Source organism: Lissotriton vulgaris, unplaced genomic scaffold (genome assembly GCF_964263255.1).
Source record: "Lissotriton vulgaris unplaced genomic scaffold, aLisVul1.2 SCAFFOLD_439, whole genome shotgun sequence".
In the NCBI taxonomy this organism is placed as follows: domain Eukaryota; kingdom Metazoa; phylum Chordata; class Amphibia; order Caudata; family Salamandridae; genus Lissotriton; species Lissotriton vulgaris.
The window spans coordinates 1,224,919-1,244,256 of record NW_028252890.1 but is presented as its reverse complement, the minus strand read 5'-3'; the positions used below and the strand labels follow the sequence as shown (position 1 = coordinate 1,244,256).

The window sequence follows — 19,338 nt, the reverse complement described above, 5'->3', positions numbered from 1 at the left end:
AAACTGGGCGTAAGATCAGTTGCTGAAGATAAAATGTCACCATTTATCCTAGGTCTGATCTCTTAATTTGTTTCCTAAATCAACTCTTCTAATTCCTCTGCCCTCTCAGCAGTGTGTGCACAGCACATAAATACCTTAATTGCACTGTTACTGCTAGTTTGAGACCCAGTGGCACTCGTGTTGCCTCCAGGCCCACAAGTGACGCCCTTTGTAGATGATTGGAGTGTTTTGTGTTGCATGCAAGAACGACGTTGCCAAGTTTTGAGTGGATAAACAATATCCAGATAGCGGATTGGGATGAAAGAAATGTATAGGCATCTACTACAGAAACTTAAGTTAATAAGGATGATGGAGTATTGGCTAATTAAATGTCAGTTCTTAGAAAGGAGCGGAGAAGGGTATCTGAATGGCAAACAAACAGTACCTGTGTGGGAGCGTTTCAGAGAAGTACAAGGTTGTCTGAAATGTATTTTATAGTTTTGGTGTTTGTGTCAGTAAAAGGATACCTAGTATCCCCCAGGATGCCTTTGCTTTGAGGCCTCATAAAGCTGTACCCAGTGCTTCCCTTACAGGCGAAGTCCCTAATTGCACAGAGTCCATTATTGTAATTCTGTTCTCCTTTAAGCGCCCGACTACTTGGTTTAGAGGCTGCAAAGAGTGAAGGTAGCTGCGACTAAACTAATGCTAAACAGTTCCCGTAGATCCTCTGCATCCAACACTCCTGCAGAGCAGAGGATCTTTTTGAAGTCTATGTGCATTGTGTTAAAGCTCTTCAGAATAAGGGCCCGATACCATTGCAACGTAGATTAAAAAGATACGCCTGAGAAGGCCACTACGTTCTGCAACAGCAAATCTCATTCAGGAACATAGATTCCGAAGGGTACGCCAAGGCAGACGAGTCTTTTCAGTTAAGAGGCTCAGTTTTGGAATAAGCTGCCATCTAACTTAAGATCACACACGGACCTGTTGAAATTTAGAAAAGCTCTGATGCCCTGGTTGTTCCCAAAACAATAAAGAGCCTGCTATTGATGTCATCATTCCCTGCTTCACACACCTGGACAAGTGTGGCCTAATTTCCAGGATACCAGACTGGTCACAGCGCACTCTACAAATACTATAAATAAATAATAAATAAAACCTTCATGAAAGATATGTGTTTTATATTATAGACTGGTATTTGCCAATTACTTTCTGATCATTGGAGCAGTTTATTGTCTGGCTTAGGCAGTGGGCCAGGAAGTGAGAATGTTACATTTAATTGCCTATGGGTCCACTCACATGTCATCTTAGTTATGTTCCTTCAATAAACAGTGACATTTTCAATGGAGATATCCTCGCTTGAAATGCTCAATAAGGATGTATAGTCAATTTCACTGGGATTTGTAATATTAACCACCTGCTTCTCTCCTTTCAGGACATAGACAAGTTTGGCAACGAGATCACACAGTTAGCTCGCCCTCTGCCTGTGGAGTATCTCATCATAGATGTGAGTACTGCTAAAATGTGTGAAGCTGGGGTTTTGTGCAAATACAGGGATCCCTTCTCTCCTACACCTGTCCCATGCTCTATATGGGTCTGGGCTTTGACTCCTTTGGGTGGCCTGGATATGTTTTATTCACCAAAGGTATCTTCTTGACCTGCACAGATTTGGTGCTAGATCAACTTGTACGGCCTTTTTTTTTTGTGGTTAAATCTGTGATCTCCATCCACGAGTATCCTCTAGACCTATATGTAAAGGCAGGCCCCTCTTTTTTGGTGTTGTTTTTTATGTTATCTTCTCACGTTTGTCTTCTAGGCATGCCTGTATAGCCAGCTCTTCTTTTTGGGGTTTCTCGATAAGTGATCTTCACCTTTGTGTATTTTGCACACTTACATGCATGGCTGGCCATTCTTTCCGGAACCCTTCTGTGCTGTCTCTTTTTCCCTGTACCTTCTTTGTTGGTTTTTAGCATGGACTGCACCAAAACTCCCGTAGCAGGCTACTTACTGCAAGTCATACGTCGCATTCAAATGACCAAGTTCAACTTCCCTCTGAATCGCATGTGCATAGCATTTTTTATTTTGATTAGAAAGAGACCTCTTACAGTAACTAGAAAGGCCCCCTGAAAAATGCAATGTAAGCAATGGTGATGTCAGGTGCCCTACCCTAGCGCAGGTTCAAGAGCTTACCTCAGAACAAGACCATCCAGTGTAATTTTAGGCTTCTATTGCACTGACTTTGTTGTTTTGTTTTACTCTTAGATCCCCACCACCTTCCCCAAAGATCCAGTGTACACATTTTCCATTTCTGCAAATCCATTCCCCATTGAGAACCGTGATGTATTGGGAGAGACTCAGGTAAGTGTACAAATGAGAAGTTTCATGTTTGAACAACTGATAGAGCATCAGAAGTCTTTGAACACCTTTGCTGATAATGCAGTATCAGAAGACAGGTTTACCTCCGTGTTTTATTCATCTCCCTTTTTGGGAAACTGATTCGTTGGGACTGTCGATGGTAACGGTGTAGGCAAAAAGTAGTTATAGGTACAGGCAGAGCGGGTAATATTGAATTCTACGTACTGGTTGTGTACTAGTGATTGAGTTCTGTTACTGAAAATACTGACCTTATTACAAAGAGTTCATCACAGCATTTAGTATGCTAACTGTGTGTGAGTAAATGTGCCCCAGAATTGAATATAGAGTGTGTAAGTAATACTTCCTCTATTCGGCCGCCGTTACACAGTAGGAGGCATTGCAGACATTTTGCCCAGCATAAATGGAGAGTAAACTGGAGATGCACAATATCCCACCAACAATATACCCTCAGGATTTCATTGTAAGGCTGTTCTCTCTGCTTAATGAAATTGGGCATGTGGTTGCTCAGCACACATAAACTGTATGCTAATATTTTTATTTTGTACTTTACTGGTATTTTTGTTTGAGATTTCCTGATTCATGGAGCTTGGTTGACCTATCTAGTGATAGCCACCACCTTCAAGGAGTGCTGGGACTGCTAGAATGGTTGGGCAGTCCTAACATCTGCACCATTGCTCACTCTCTGATTCTCTTTCAGTGTGGACTACTAAGAACAGACTTCATCTGTAGAAAAGTTTAATTTATTTCTGTTTATATTCATCTCCCCCACTGAACTTACAGTCCTTGGTTTGCCAGAGGCAAATGCATAAAATATTAAATAACCTTTATATTAGTAGAATGTGTTGGGTGCCGATATGCATGATATGCATCTAGTCTTTGCCTGAACTTTGCAAGTTGTTTTTCTCAAGAAGCTTTATGCGTCGATTCTCCTCCCCCTCGAGGCATTGCGCATGTCAAAGTCTTTGTTCCTCAGAACGTTTTTTTCCGCCATCACATTCTGACAGATCACACCGAATCTGTTCAAGATTTGGCGCCACAGGGTCTATGTAAAAAAACTAATCACAAGAATCTAATTCTACACCTAGGAAGGACTTCCCGAATTCCGAATACACTCAACCATCAACAATGATAGTCTTCGGGTGATGTAGGCGAAGAAAGAATTCTTCAAACGATGTCCTCGGGGCGGAGTCAAGTCAATCAATCAATCAGTACATTTGTAGAGCTCGCTACTCACCTGTGAGGGTCTCAAGGCGCTAAGGAGAAAGGGGGGGGGGGGGTGCTGCTACTGCTCGATTAGCCAGGTCTTGAGGTGTTTCCTGAAGGTGAGATGGTCCTGGGTCAGTCGTAGGTGTGCGGGAAGGGAATTCCATGTCTTCGCTGCAAGGTAGGAGAATGATCTTCCTCCGGTGGTGGCTCTGCGAATCTGTGGGACGGTAGCGAGGGAGAGGCTGGAGGAGCGGAGTTGGCAGGTGGGGGTGTGGAACGTGATGCGGTTGTTGACGTATTCTGGGCCCATGTTGTGGAGCGCTTTGTGTGCGTGGGTGAGCTGCCTGAACGTGATCCTCTTGCTGACAGGGAGCCAGTGCAAGTTTCTCAGGTGGGCGGATATGTGGCTGTGGCGGGGGATGTCGAGGATGAATCGTGCGGAGGCGTTCTATATGCGCTGAAGGCGTTTCTGAAGTTTGGCTGTGGTCCCTGCGTATAGGGTGTTTCCGTAGTCCAGTCGGCTGGTGACGAGGGCCTGGTGACAGTCTTTCTGGTTTCGGTGGGGATCCACCGGAAGATTTTTTGGAGCATGCGCAGGGTGTTGAAACACGAGGACATCGTGAGAGAGGAGTCGAGGATGAATCCCAGGTTGCACGCCTGGTCAGTGGGTGTCGGTGGGGTGCCCAGCGACGTGGGCCACCAGGAGTCGTCCGAGGCGGAAGGGGAGTACACACACACTGACAAACATGACGTCTGTAACTTACCACTCTCTCCGAAGCACGAAAAAGAACCGTGCGCTGCCTGCGCATTGTTAAAAATAATAAGACTCTTTGATCACAATGGTATCGATGGCACATATAATGGAGCATGCAACTGAGGCCGAGTTCAGCCACAACAGCAAACCCAGCGCCACAACATCAGGTGGGATGGTAATAGCCAGCCCACACTACTCCACGTCCTAATTATCTTCTGGGGAAGAACTAACTCCAGTACAACTCAAATCCCTGAAGCTGACCACAGACTCTAGGCCAAGGACCAAAACAACACCACGTACCTTGAGTACTGCTACCCCCCCATAAAAAAATTATACATTCGCCACCACCGATACCCCGACATGGTGCGCCGCAACCTTCCAGTTCAGGCCGACACCATGACCAAGCCTCAGAACCAAGAAAGGACGAGAGTATTCTCAGTCCTGATCAGGTGGTCCGACATCAAAAAGGGGAAGGTTCCGAAACTATTATGGCACTGAAGACCACGTAGACTCAGACCAAACCTTCGGCTCAAGGCATCAATCTGAACCAATAAGTACATTGCCACCAAAGAGCTCCAAGATACACACATCGGAGCCGAAAAAGCATTCGAAGTCGAGTGGATCGATGTCTCTTCTAAAAACGAAGAAAAGCCATGATTTCAGTACTTAAAAACAAAAAGAATAGATGGTGGACGTAATGCTGAACAATGCAAACATACAACTCCAGTCAACAGACCTGGGTTTAATCCATCGTTTTTTTGCCCACCACGCCACTCCAGTTTCGACCCAGCCATATGCAAATCAGTCTGCTCCTCATGGAAACAGTCCAGCCCTAACTACCAAGCCAGGTCTCCCCTGGATCAGAAACAAGCATCCTGGGTCCAGTTACGGGTATCACCCCTCATCAGCCAGGCTAGCTTGAATACAGTGGTGCAGTGAGCATGGGACCCTCCCACTTAGGATGACAAAAGCAAAAAGAACAGCTGATGGATGTAATGCTGAATAATAGAAACATTCACCCCCAGTCAACAGACCTGGGTTTAATCCATCAGTTTTTTGCCCACCTCGCCACCCCAGTTTGGACCCAGCCATATGTAAATCAGTCTTGATCCTACTCCTCATAGGAACAGTCCAGCCCTAACTGCCGGAAACAAGCATCCTGGGAACGATTTCATGGTTTCACCCCTCATCAGCCAGGATAGCTTGACTCAAGTGGCATGGAGAGCACAGGACTGATGTCCAGTCATATCCGTCCAATTTGGGGTGACAAATGCAAAAAGAACAGATGATGAATGGAATGCTGAACAATGCAATCATTCACCCCAGTCAACAGATCTGGGTTTAATCCATAGTTTTTTTTCCCACCACGCCACCCAAGTTTGGACCCAACCTTATGCAAATCAGTCTTGACCCTGCTCCTCATGGCAACAGTCCTGTCCGAACTGCCAAGCCAGTTCCTCCCGGGACCGGAAGCAAGCATCCTGGAACCGGTTTTGGGGTATCACTCCTCATCAGCCAGGCTAGCTTAAATCCAGTGGTGGAGTGAGCATGGGACCCACATCTGGACATACCCTCCCACTTAAAGCGACAAAAGCAAAAAGTTCAGATGGACATCCCAGATCTCTGTACTGGGGTGAATGTTTGACATTGTTCAACATTCTGTCCATCAATCGTTCTTTTTGAGTCGAATACTTCTAGGGCACAGTCTGTTTCTAAAACTACAACAACTCCACACAAAAACATAAAACAGAAAGTACTAAACCCACTGAAGAGCAAGGGGTAGTGTTTGAAGGACTACAGCAGTTTGTGCTAAAAAAGAGAAAGGAGACTACAAGAAGAAAACTAGAAGAGGGACAACTTTCTGAGCCTCCACAAAAGATTATACTCCAAGAAGGTTGAAGCGCCAGCCCTATAGTTTTTAGTGTACCTGCTTCATCTCACGCTCGTTCACCATCTCCACAAGGAGAAGAAGAGGGAAAAATACAGGACACTGATTGCCAGGTTACACACAATACTGATCACACACCTGGCCCATGGGAAGACTATGATATGATGCTACCAGATTATGACATAGACCCACATGTGCTTACAAAACATTCTCCCCCTAATGACACTTCCTCCTATTACAGTGTCATTCAAAGAGCTGCTGAGTATCTTAAGCTCCCCATGCATTCTACAGATGAGGAATGTGTTTTTTTGTGGTTGAAACGCAATCAACCGCGGAAAGAACTGTCCAATATTTACCCATGAATGGAACCATTCTAAAAGTGGCTAAAGAGGTGTTCAATGACCAAGTAAAATTAAGAGCCTAACACCACGTATTGAAAAGAAATATAAAACCTCTCCAAACGACCCAGTATATATTATAGGCTATCCACCTTCAGATTCACTAGTTGTCACTACTGCAAAGAAGAGAGCTGCTGCACAAGGCACTGGAGAAGCACCTCCTCCAGATAAAGAAAGCAAAAGAATAGACACTGCAGCAAAAAGAGTTGCTACAGGCCATGCAAACCATTGGAGAATAACAGAGCTACCTGGGACGAGATACAGGTGCAACATCTTCCAGAGGAATACCGGAAGAAGGGGTAAGATCTCGTTAATGAAGGGAAGATCATTTCAAATACTACCTTTAAATGTGCCTTAGATGGAGATACTTATATGATGCCCAGAAGGCATGCAGGGTTACTCCTTTCTGGCTTCACACTTGAGACACAACAACATATCTTAAATATACCTTTTGATGGAGAACATCTTTTTGGACCTACAGTGGATTATCAGCTAGAAAAGATTAAAAAGATTGTCAAAGAAAGACGGAACCCTAAGACCTATTCTGGATCTACAGCCACTAAATCCCTACATACTGTCAGAACATTTTCACATGGTAACATTACATGATGTAATACCACTACAGCAAAAAGGCGACTTCATGGCTGCATTAGACCTGAAGGACGCTTACTTCCACATTCCAATCCATCCAGCACACACAAAGTTTCTAAGATTTGTGGTAAGTGGACATCATTATCAATTCAACATACTTCCCTTTGGAGTAACGACTGCACCATGGCTATTCACAAAATGTCTACCAGTAGTAGCAGCAAAAGTAAGAAGAGAAAATATTTGTGTTCCTTATCTAGTCGATTACATGATCATGAGTCCAGACAAACAAATATTTCGCAGACACCCAAAAGAAAATACATTTACTGCATCAATTGGGTTTCTCAATCAATGTGGGTGAGGATGTAGTGTACGGCTAGTGTGGTCGGCCACGAAGCTGGGGAACCAGGTTCGAGTCTCTGCAACAACACTCAACATCCAGTGATTCTGGCCAAATCACTTAATCTCCCCGAACCTAACAAAAAGGAATGCGTCCATCTGTAACGAAACTGGTGCTTATGTATAGCGCTCTGATACCCGATGTCTCTGGTCTAGTTCACGCTATCTAAAACTCCCAAAAAGTATTTTTTTTTTTTAAAAGTGACAAAATCACATCTCCAACCATCTTACATTAAACCTTATCGGGGGGTCAATTCTCATTGTCATTTTGGGGACAGCTTACCCTAATCACCAAAGGGTTATGAATCTCCAGAACCAACTGGCTCTTTTTCAGTCACATCATCACCTACCAGTAAAAACAATGAGACTTTTAGGAATGATGGTTTCTTGTATAGCAATCTCGCTTTCTCGCCTATACATCAGACCCCTCTTGGAGTGTTTAGCATCTTAATGGTGAAAGTGGGAGGAAATCTGGAAGGTCTATTGTTGGTTTCAGCCACGGTTCATCAGGCTATATCATGGTGAAACAATCACAACATTTTAGCAGTTAGAGCCTTCAAGGATACAATCCTGCAAATAACAATCACAACAGATGCACCACTTCTGGGATGGGGAGCTCATATGAGGGACAGTGTGGTTCAGGGACCCTGGAAACCACAACAACAGTTTCTACTCATGAAGATGTTGGAGCTATTAGCCATTCCATGGCTCTCAAAGCTTTTCTTACAAACATAACGGGAGACCGTCCTTCTACGCACAGACAATATGACTGTCATGTATTACATACATAAACGGGGCGGGGGCATTCCATGCAATTGTCCCACTTGGCATAGAAAAACAGAAATTAACCTACAGTCACAAGATCCATTTCCTAGTGCAATACATGCTAGTAGAGGAGAACAGCATAGCAGGTCTCCTCAGCAGAACACACCAACAGGTGCTTGAATGGGAGATACACCGTCCATTAACACAAACATACTTCCAAAGGTGGGGAATTCCCACAATAGACCTCTTTGCAAAGCAGCTTTGGCCTGATTGCAGTACTGCACGACTCTGTCTGTGAGCTTCCACTGAGGCAAGGGCAACCCCACATTTATGTTCGAGACATGTGAGCTGTGGATCACATGCTTTGCATTCTCCTGTCATCTAGTTTTGGATCCGGATGTTTGCACTTTGTTTTTCTTTGAAGAAGTCTTTCCAGTCACAAGGTAGGTGACTCTTCCTTTCGGTGATAGCGCACTCAATTGTTAGATTGTTTTTTTCCGCTATCGGATTCAGACGTGAATTGCTGTCCTCCGGTTCAACAACGTTCTTGGGTTCCCCTCGGTGCGAAATCCACTTACCCTCAATGGTATTGTTATTCGATCGCGTTTTCCATTCTCCAGCTATCATATTGTTCAGAAAAATCTCTTTCGATCAGAAACTTCATGGAAGGCTGTTGGGCCTAGCCACGTCGGGCCAGCACGCAGTCGATGGAACTGACTCCATTTAAATTCTGTCCTCGGTGCCATGTCAAGTACTTGCGCACAGACTCGCACAAAGTGTGCAACTTGTGCCTCTCCCCGTACCACGATGAACAAGACTGCGGCGCTTGCAGATCCTTCCGATCCAAGAAGATGCTCTGTGACCGTCTGGCTCGAGGTCACGAAATGCAACAACACCACAGCGGCTCCGCTCCGGATCTCTTCAGAGAAGATTCCGAACAGGTCTTCAAAGCTCAAGGAGCTGAGGAAGAAGAACACATTTCCCTGTCAGAATACGACTCCGACATGGACAAAGACATCCCGTAGGGTCAGCGTACTACTGGGAGTACCGATCCTCTCCTGCCCCAAACTCTACTTCTGCCCAAGAAAAAGGCTCCGGTCTCTCCTCTGCCTACAGGCTAAGGTCGTCTCAGAGACCATGTTTCCGACGCCCTGCAACCGAAACAAATATTCAAGCCTTCCTGCTCGGGAACGAGTCTGCCGCATTCGGACACCAAACCGAAACAATCGGCACCAAAACCGAAGTACGTTTTGGTAACAATCCCTTCGCAACCAAAATCATCTTCCAATCCAAACACTTCGACGCCGACGCCAAAAATATTGGCACCGAAACAAAAAAACGCTCCTACTCCATCAAAGGAGCATCGTTTTGACATCCCGCCTTCAAACCCAGACCCGAAACAAACAAACTGGTCATCAATCCCAAAACTGGACATATTCACACAAAAATTCCATTAAAACGCAAACTAGAAACGGAGGACACTTACCACATTCCTCTTAAGAGAAAACATGTTGGTACTAATCCCTCTCCTCCTCTTTCACCTCCTTCCCCACCTAACCCTAATTTAATAATAACACCCACAAATTCACCACCACCACAATCACCTGACAACCAGGATGATGGGGATGGGGTAGACTAGAATAGTCCTGATCCATGGGATGATTATAATACATATCCAAACGCAGATAACGATTCATACTTGGACATAGAGTTCAGCTTCATGAAGAGTCCCTTGAGGAGGATTTTCTCTTTGAAACACTAAGCTCTTCCCAGAGGTCCACTAATACACTGCCTATGCTTAAGGCCATGCTAAAACTTGCGGACAACATTTTTAAAGATCCCGTTCGCTCAAGAATTCGTACACCAAGTGTAGATAAGAAGTATAAATCTGCACCAACATATCCAGTTTATATCATGGGTCAATTACCATTAAATTCCCAAGTGTTTTTTAATGCCAGTAAACTGGCAAACTCACAAACCCCTGGGGATGCCCCTCCTCCAGACTTAGAATCTAAACTAATAGTTGCCTCCGGAACAAGAGTAGCTACACAGGCAGCCAATCACTGGCATATTGCCAATACCCAGGCTCTCTTAGCTAGATACGACAGAGCTCACTATAATGAATTGGAACAATTGCTCTAATTTCTTCCTGATGAACATAAGGCTAACGCACACTACCTTAGTCAGGAAGGGAAACTAATTTCAAACACTTCTATTAGATACGCTTTAGATGCAGCTGACACTGAAGCTCGTGCAATCAATACCAGTGTCTTGCAAAGAAGGCACACCTTGCTTAGGATTTCAGGGTTTTAACCTGAAGACCATGCTTCTATCTGAAATCTACCTTTTGATAAAGAGCATCTCTTTGGTCCTATGGTAGACCCTTCCTTAGAAAAGATGAAGAAAGACGCAAACGTTGCAAAATCTATGGGAGCCCTGCAGTCACCATCCAATCGGGGTTCCTTTAGTCATGCCTTCTACAAAGGGGGCTCCAAAAGCATATCTACAGACACCTCAACATCATATAGAGGTAACAGTCAGTCACCCTTTTCGAGAGGTTACTTCAGGCGGATTTAGAGGCAATTATGGCAAGGAAATAGGTAACGGTTCCACAGCCTGCACCTCCCCTCAACAAACAAACAAACAGTGACTTGCCTCCTCTTCCCCCGATCACTTCACACCTCTCTCTCTCAATTCCGCCCCGTCTGGCATACAGTAACTTCAGACAGATGGGTCCTAGGAATTATCCAATCTGGTTATTGCCTGGAGTTTACCAACAATCCCCCAAACATTCCTCCACGCTCACACAAAATGCCACCAGAGCATCTATACCTCCTCATCAGGAGGTTCATTCTCTTCTGCAAAATAGAGCTATGGAGCCCGTACATTTACAATATCAAGGATCCGGCGTGTACTCCCTATACTTTCTAATACCCAAAAAGGACGGCTCTCTTAGGCCTACACTGGACCTCAGAGAGGTAAATCAATATATTCACTCAGATCACTTTCACATGGTGACACTTCAACAAGTGCTCCCACTCCTACAGCAAGGCGAATTTATGTCTACTCTAGACTTAAAGGACGCATACTTCCATATTCCAATATGGGATATGAGGGATGCTCATCTCAAATATATCAAGTTTGTGGTAGTGGGACAACACTACCAGTTGAAAGTGCTTCCATTCGGAGTCACCACTGCTCCCAGAGTATTCACCAAATGCCTTGCAGTAGTCGCTGCTCACCTGCGAAGACAACATATTCATGTCTTCCCATAGTTAGACAATTGGCTCATCAAAGCCAGTTCTTACCCAAAGTGTCTACAGTACTCTGAAATAACAGTACAGTTACTGCATGATCTCGGGTTCACAGTAAATGTGTTGAGGTCCCAACTCCAACACGCAAACATAGTTAGGAGCCACTATCAATACTCAAAAAGCTCTAATCTGTCCCAATTCAGCCAGAATCTGCAATATTCAGGCTCTAATTTCACAGTCTCAGCCCAACCAGTCATTACCAGCTTGAGTATATATGCAACTACTGGAAATGATGGCGTCTTGCATCATGATAGTTCCCCATGCAAGACTTCAAATGCGTCCCCTTCAGGAATGCTTCCTGAGTCTGTGGAATCAGTCTCAAGGTCAATTGTCAGATCTAGTGTTGGTAACAGCTGCACCCATCACTCTCTGCAGTGGTGGAATCCACAAAACCTATCCAAAGGGCGACCCTTCATCAACCCAGTTCCATACAGTGCTAACAGCAGACGCATCGCATACTGGTTGGGGAGCTCATCTCCAGACTCACCCAATTAAAGGTTTGTGGAGGCAAAAGCAACTTAACTCCTTGCATGCTGATGATAAGCTCAGCTCGTCATGCAGCAGGTGGCCGTGTGCCGGTGACGAGCTGAGCTCGTCATGGCGTCCGGGAAACGCCCTCGCGGGGATAATTACCCTGCTGTGCTGGACGTTCCATTGAGCGGGCGTGGCCATGACTAGCTCAGCTCGTCATCAGCACACGGTCACCGTGCTGCATGACGAGCGAGCTCGTCATCAGCACCGCAGCGCCGTGCGCGGCCCCCCTCCCCCCGCACCGCGGGGGAATTAGCCACGCGGCGATGGTGTTAATATAAATCATCTAGAGCTGCTAGCAATATTTCTAGTGCTCAAAGCCTTCCAGACTCGCCTTGTAGGCAAAACTGTCCTGATACGCACCGACAACATGACAGCCATGTATTACGTACAAAAACTAAGGGGACGGGAGGGCTCGGGGACACTCACCAGCTGTCAAACTTTGCGCAAGCCATTTGGAGGTGGGCCATACCTCACAAAATGTATCTCCTGGCAGAACACCTCCCAGGAGTAAACAATCAAATCGCAGATCTTCTCAGCAGGCAGACACAACAGATTCACAAGTGGGAACTTCACCCTCAAGTTCTCCTCCCATTGTTTCAAATGTGGGTTTTCCACAGATAGATCTTTTCCCAACACACCATAACTCAAAATGCTCAAACTGCACCTCCAGGTATCTACACCCAATGTCCAAAGCAATGCACTATGGATGAACTGGTCAGGTATATTTTCCGAAACGCTTTGGCGCCTCTCCCACTCATTCCGCTACAGATACTAACGCTCAGACGAACATCCCTTACACTGATCCTAATAGCTCCCACATGGGCCCGTCAACCTTGGTTCACTACCGTGTTGGAGCTCTCAGTAGTTTCATCAAAAACTACATCTCACACCCAGTCTTCTCACACAGAGCCATGGAGAGATAAGACATCCTCATTCCAAGGAGTCAATTTAGCAATCAGGCACCTGAAATCATAGAGTTTGGCTATCTGAACCTTCCATCAAACTGTATGAATATCATTAAAGAGGCCAGAAGACGTACTACAAGGGCTTGCTATGCAGCTAAATGGAAGCTGTTTGTTTTATATTGTAATAACAGCCATATTAACCCACTAGATGTTTCCATTCAAAATATCATTTTTTATTTACTATACATACAGCAGTCAGGATTAGCTTACACATCCATATGCTTACATCTCACTGCGATAGCTACAAACCTTCAAAATAGACCGCATCTGTCCCTTTTCAGAGTACCTGTTTTCAAGGCTTATATGGAAGGGCCCAAAAGAGTTATTCCACCAAGACTTCCACCTGCACCAGTTTGGAATCTTTACATTGTCTTTACCAGACTAATAGGTCACTCTTCAAGCCATTGCACAAATGTGAACTTCAATTTCTCACTTGGAAAGTTACTTTCCTCATTGCTATTACATCACTGAGGAGAGTGGGTGAACTTCGGGCAATAACCATAGAGGTACCGTTTTGTCAAGTCCACCAATACAAAGTGGTCCTTTGCACTAACCCCAAATTCCTACCCAAAGTGGTATCTGCCTTTCACATCAATCAATCTGTTGAGTTGCCTGTGTTCTTTCCTCAACCATATTTAGTGGCAGAACGAGTTCTACACACATTAGATGTTAAACAAGCATTATTGAATTACATAAAAAACAACAAAACCATTTAGCACAACTAAACAGCTCTTTGTGGCTTTTGCTCCACCACACAAAGGCAATCCTATTTCTAAATAGGGTATTGCTTGGTGGATAGTGAAATGTATTAAAACATGCTATGCAAAAGCAAAGAGGACTTAACCAATACCCCCTAGGCGCATTCCACCCTCAAACTAGGGGATGCTATGGCTTTCTTAGGAAACATCCCCATAGCTGGCATCTGTAAAGCTGCAGCCTGGTCTACACTGCACACATTCACCAAGCACTATTGTGTGGCTGTATTAGCGAGACAACAAGCTAATGTAGGCCAAGCAGTACTTGGAACACTCTTTCAGACAACTGCAACAGCTACAGGTTAGCCACCTTTTTGGCAGAATGCTGCGGTAAAGTCTATGCAAAGCATGTGATCTATAGCTCACATGCCTCGAACAAATAATGTTACTTACCTAATAAGTATCTGAATGGGTGCTGGAGTGTGTGGGTGTATTTGTAGCTCTGTGACTGGGTCAGAACAGAATCTCACCTGCCCCTTTAGCCTACAAACGTCCACAGTTTTGCACAAAATGTCTACCCAACTAGTGTACTTTGTATTGCTAATTAGTAAATGCTACCTAGTTTTGTAAATGTGTAGTGCATAATCTACACTACAGCTGTGTAGTGGACCGTGAGGAAATGTCCCCAGTGACGTGTGTGCATGTAATTTAGGAAATGTGGTTGTTCCTTGAGGTCTTGATCCACAAATGTATGATCAGATAAATCCTTGCTAGAGAAGAGGTCGAGACTACAAATAGGGAAAGTCCACTTAACAAGTGTATTTCCTCTTAACTTTATGAAGTGAGGGCTTCTTTATTTTGTGGCGATGTCCTCATATTTCTCTGCATCAAGAAAACAGATAACAAAAAGGGCTATTGCTGGTCGAAGAGCTACATGTCTGCCAAATGTGGTGTAATTCCGTCCAGCGGTTCAAGCTTTAGTCTTTCTTAAAATCCTTGTGGGAAATTGCAGAGGATAAAAGCGCTTTGGAACCCCTCCCTCCCCTTATTCTTGGGCCTGCTGAAGAATTACCCCAAGACTTTCAACAGCAGCTGAACTGAGTGGTATACTAATTTGGAACATTTCATGAATATTAATCAAATGGCACCAAAGTTATTGGCAAAATAAAAAATACTTTTCCTATGGAAAGTAGGTCCTAAAGATAATTATCTACTGGTTACAGCCAATAGCTAATATCTGTATATTACCTACTGGCAGTTGCCAGTAGGTAGTTATATTTAGGACACAGGGACCCCACCTGTGGCAAAAACCTTTTTTTTCTTTTGCTGTGAATTTTTGGAAGGTCAGCTGCAAAATTTTATTTTAAAAAAATGCACGGTCTTCCGCACTTGTTTTTTTTTTTATGCAAGCTGTGTGGGAACAATATATGTATTTGGTTTACGTGTGTAGGTCTGAACCGAACTATAACGTCCTTATAACCTTTGTTTTTTTTCTTCCAGTGAATTTCTACTGTTTTTTAATGCAATTTCCAAATTATAACGTCCCTCTAACCTTTGGGTTTCGCCAGTAGATAGTTCTAATTAGGTCTGCTTTTCCATAGAAAATGTGATTTTTGGTTTGCTTATAACTTAGGCCCCATTAACGAATCGTTCCACAGTAAAAGATCATCCACCTCAGCTTCTTCCTGGAAAGTTTTGGGGTGATCTGTCAAGCTGGGCCTGAAGAAAAAAAAATAGGAGGGGTCCCAAAACGCAAAGTCCCTATGCATTTTTCATAGACAGCTTAAAGATGGGCTACAGCAAAAATTGCTGAACAGAATTACTCCAAATTTGGCAGGAAGCTAGATCTTGGTCCGCAGATTGTGCTTTTTGTGGAATCCTGTTCATAGTTGTTAAGGAATTAAGGGTAAAAAAATATAGATGCGTGCGAGAATCAAGAGGGAGAGAGAGGACCAGATAGCTAGTCCAGATCCCCGGATTATATGTACACAAATCAAAAGGAGACTAGCTAGAAGGGGTTAGTCTGACATTATTTTGTTATTGTCATAGCGACTCAGTGTTGTTGGCGGTGGCACCTGTTGGGTGTCTTTAGAAAGCCCTCACCCACCAACCTAGTTGGTGGCATGCTTCATCATCGGGCCCACCCAGTGACACCTAGCGTATCCCGGGTGTGCTACGACGCCTGATTACAGCGGAGCAGGTATGTCACTGTGTGTGCGGTGTGGGGTGTTGTGAGAAGTGAGGTTAAAACGGCTTGGCGGATGGTCCCTGGGGTGAAAAGACTTTATTAAAAGGGCCTCCGTCAGCGGTTAAAAATAAGGCTGAGGGACGTTAGAGGCGGGTTACGACCTCCTACGTCCTAGGTGTGTCAACATGTTTCAGCCAGTGCCTTATATTAATCTGGCTTTCTTCAGGACAATAAAAATTATGTGTAGATTAAAATAGGGTAAGTGTAGTGTAGTCTATGTGTCTACACGCCCTAAAGTGTATATAACTGTGAGAGGGGGGATTCCCTTCTCAAGATCACGGTTTTTTAGGCTTGCTTGTACTCCAAGGCTATTGAAGAGGCAAGGGGTGGCCAGGATTTCTGGTCAGCTCCAGCGTGGGACCTGTTGTGCCTCCTTCGCATAACAGGTCCCACGCTGGAGCTGACCAGAAATCCTGGCCACCCCTTGCCTCTTCAATAGCCTTGGAGTACAAGCAAGCCTAAAAAAGCGTGATCTTGAGAAGGGAATCCCCCCTCTCACAGTTATATACACTTTAGGGCGTGTAGACACATAGACTACACTACACTTACCCTATTTTAATCTACACATAATTTTTATTGTCCTGAAGAAAGCCAGATTAATATAAGGCACTGGCTGAAACATGTTGACACACCTAGGACGTAGGAGGTCGTAACCCGCCTCTAACGTCCCTCAGCCTTATTTTTAACCGCTGACGGAGGCCCTTTTAATAAAGTCTTTTCACCCCAGGGACCATCCGCCAAGCCGTTTTAACCTCACTTCTCACAACACCCCACACCGCACACACAGTGACATACCTGCTCCGCTGTAATCAGGCGTCGTAGCACACCCGGGACACGCTAGGTGTCACTGGGTGGGCCCGATGATGAAGCATGCCACCAACTAGGTTGGTGGGTGAGGGCTTTCTAAAGACACCCAACAGGTGCCACCGCCAACAACACTGAGTCGCTATGACAATAACAAAATAATGTCAGACTAACCCCTTCTAGCTAGTCTCCTTTTGATTTGTGTAAAAAAATATAGATATCTGTACAGTTGGCCCAAGGAGCTTTATTTCCCTTGAGCCATCTTGCTACAGCTGTAGTCAGACTCCTGCGAGAGTGAGCTCTCTAATTGACTGCCAGCAACATGAAAAATATGTTGCTGGCAGCCATACTAGGACACGGAAACTTTCTCCCCTGTCCTGAAGTTGCAAAATCTATATATGTTATATAAGGGGGCAGGGTAAGGGATACCTTGACCCCTAGGCCCCATGGGGATGGAGACCCAAAAGGATGCCTTTGGGGCCAACATGGAAAATTAACTGCAAAAAATGCTGCAATGCTGCAATCCTGCAATACTCTTGCAAAATCGGCAAAAATCAAAACAAAAATGGCTGGCAGACCGCACTAATTTATTATAAGCCCCTGGGAGCCTAGCCTGGGTCGATGTTCATAAAGTTGTGGGGGGTTGTGTGGCCTTCCTCCCTAAGCCGTCACAGGCCGTATGGAGCCCACCCCCAGGCCAAAATTATCATATATGGAACCTACAAAAGCCCCATGGAAACCACCCCTGGGGCCGAAATTTGCTTAAATGAGGGAGGGGGCCGGGCATTCCGTCTCCCCGTGACTCAAAATGCCCTGGGCCCAACATTCAGAAAATGGGGAGGAGTGCCCTGCAACCCCCTCCCGAAGCCATAAAAGTTCCTGGGATGCACACCCACAGGGCCATTTCCTTTACGGGTGCACCCTCCCTCAGCTATTAAGGGTCCGGGGGCCCCATCTGTTTAGTAGGTGTTGGGCTATTAATGCTCAAACCTGAATAGCTACCTCAACCAGTAAGTGATGGCAGCCAACTTAAGACTCTGTCCAGAGTCCTAAAATAAAAAGAACTCAAGGCATGGTAGGGGGGTCCTGGAGGGACACCGCCTGGTACCAAAAACTTGTTTTTTTTTTTTTTTTATTATGGCGCCAGTTTGTGGCAGATCCACGGAGGTCCGAGAATCTGCAGCAAAATTACATATAAATAAATAAAAACAACCAGCACAGTCTCCCACACGTGTTTTTTAAGCCCCTTGGGGTGGGCCAGGCCAGGCCAGGTCAGGTTTTAGGTGGAAATATTGTTCATCTTTAGGGGGAGGTGATGTGTGTGGCCACCATGCCCAGACCAATTTCGGCCCTAAAGACCTCATCCCCCGGCGACCAGCCCAATTTCCTGAAAGAGGAGGCCACGCACCCCTCTTCCCCAGGCCAATTTTGACCCAGGGACCCTGCTCAATTTCGTGGGGGAGAGGGGCCTGCTGCTCCGTGGGCCGATTTAATCCACAGAGACCCCACCCCAGGGCTGCAAAAACACTGAAAAGGGTAGCGCACCCCTTCCCCCATCCCTCCACTTATATCCCCCTCTCCTCCCCAGTGAGCATTTAATGACCTGAAGTCCCTATTCCCCAGGGCCGGATCACAGGCTATGTCTTCAGGAGCCCACCCCCAGGACATAGCGGTTTCCCTGCCCCCAGCGGCGCAAGCAGGGAAATTTGTATTTGCTCCTGCCTGACTGAAGCATTTTCAAAACTCCCACCATACAGGTGCGAACACAGTCTGGCGTGAGCTTTGAAAATGCTCCAGCTGGCTGGGAGTAGATTTTTGTTTTCCCTCCCCGCACTGGTGGTTGTGGTTGATTTGTTAATGTGAACTATTCTAGCTGTAGTGTATGGTACAGGGTTAGTGCTGCACATAATGCATGATTTCTACACCTAAGGGAGCTGTATCTGTGATGGCAGTAAAAATAGCTGATATTTTCCCTCTTACTGCCAGGCCTTAATGCCACAGTAATTTACAGAGCAATATGCTGGAAAACGAAGCTTGGATGACTTCAATAATGTCATAGAACATGTCATGAGTGATGTCATATGTGAGTTCATAAGCAGTGAATGGCGGGGGCACAAGTTCTAGTTAGTGCTGCTAACTTTAACTGGTGAATTTCTGTTTTTTTTTTTGTTAAAAACTTTAAAGTTTGTCATTGACAAATTCACCTAACCATAACGTTACTTTAGCCTTTGTATATAAATATATAATATCAGGCTATGTTACACTGAATTTACGCAATGAAAAGATCTGTACCTAGTGACTAGCCGCTCTTTGGGGTCTCAAACCATTTCATGGGAGACCTCAGTAAGCAAGTGTGATTGTTGTGTTCACTAAAGAAAAAAACAAAACTCTAAAGATTCAGTCAGTGTCTTCCTTATCAGTGTAA

General features: G+C 45.0%; 1 protein-coding gene across 1 annotated transcript in view; it reads left to right on the top strand.

Moving 5' to 3' along the window:
* LOC147661221 (nuclear protein localization protein 4 homolog) overlaps nucleotides 1-19,338 on the top strand; it is a 176,621-nt gene that overhangs the window by 119,544 nt on the left and 37,739 nt on the right. The window contains exons 4-5 of the mRNA XM_086951227.1: nucleotides 1,415-1,486; nucleotides 2,242-2,337. Of these exons, the coding sequence (XP_086807353.1) occupies nucleotides 1,415-1,486; nucleotides 2,242-2,337 (168 nt within the window). The remainder of the gene's footprint in view (nucleotides 1-1,414; nucleotides 1,487-2,241; nucleotides 2,338-19,338) is intronic.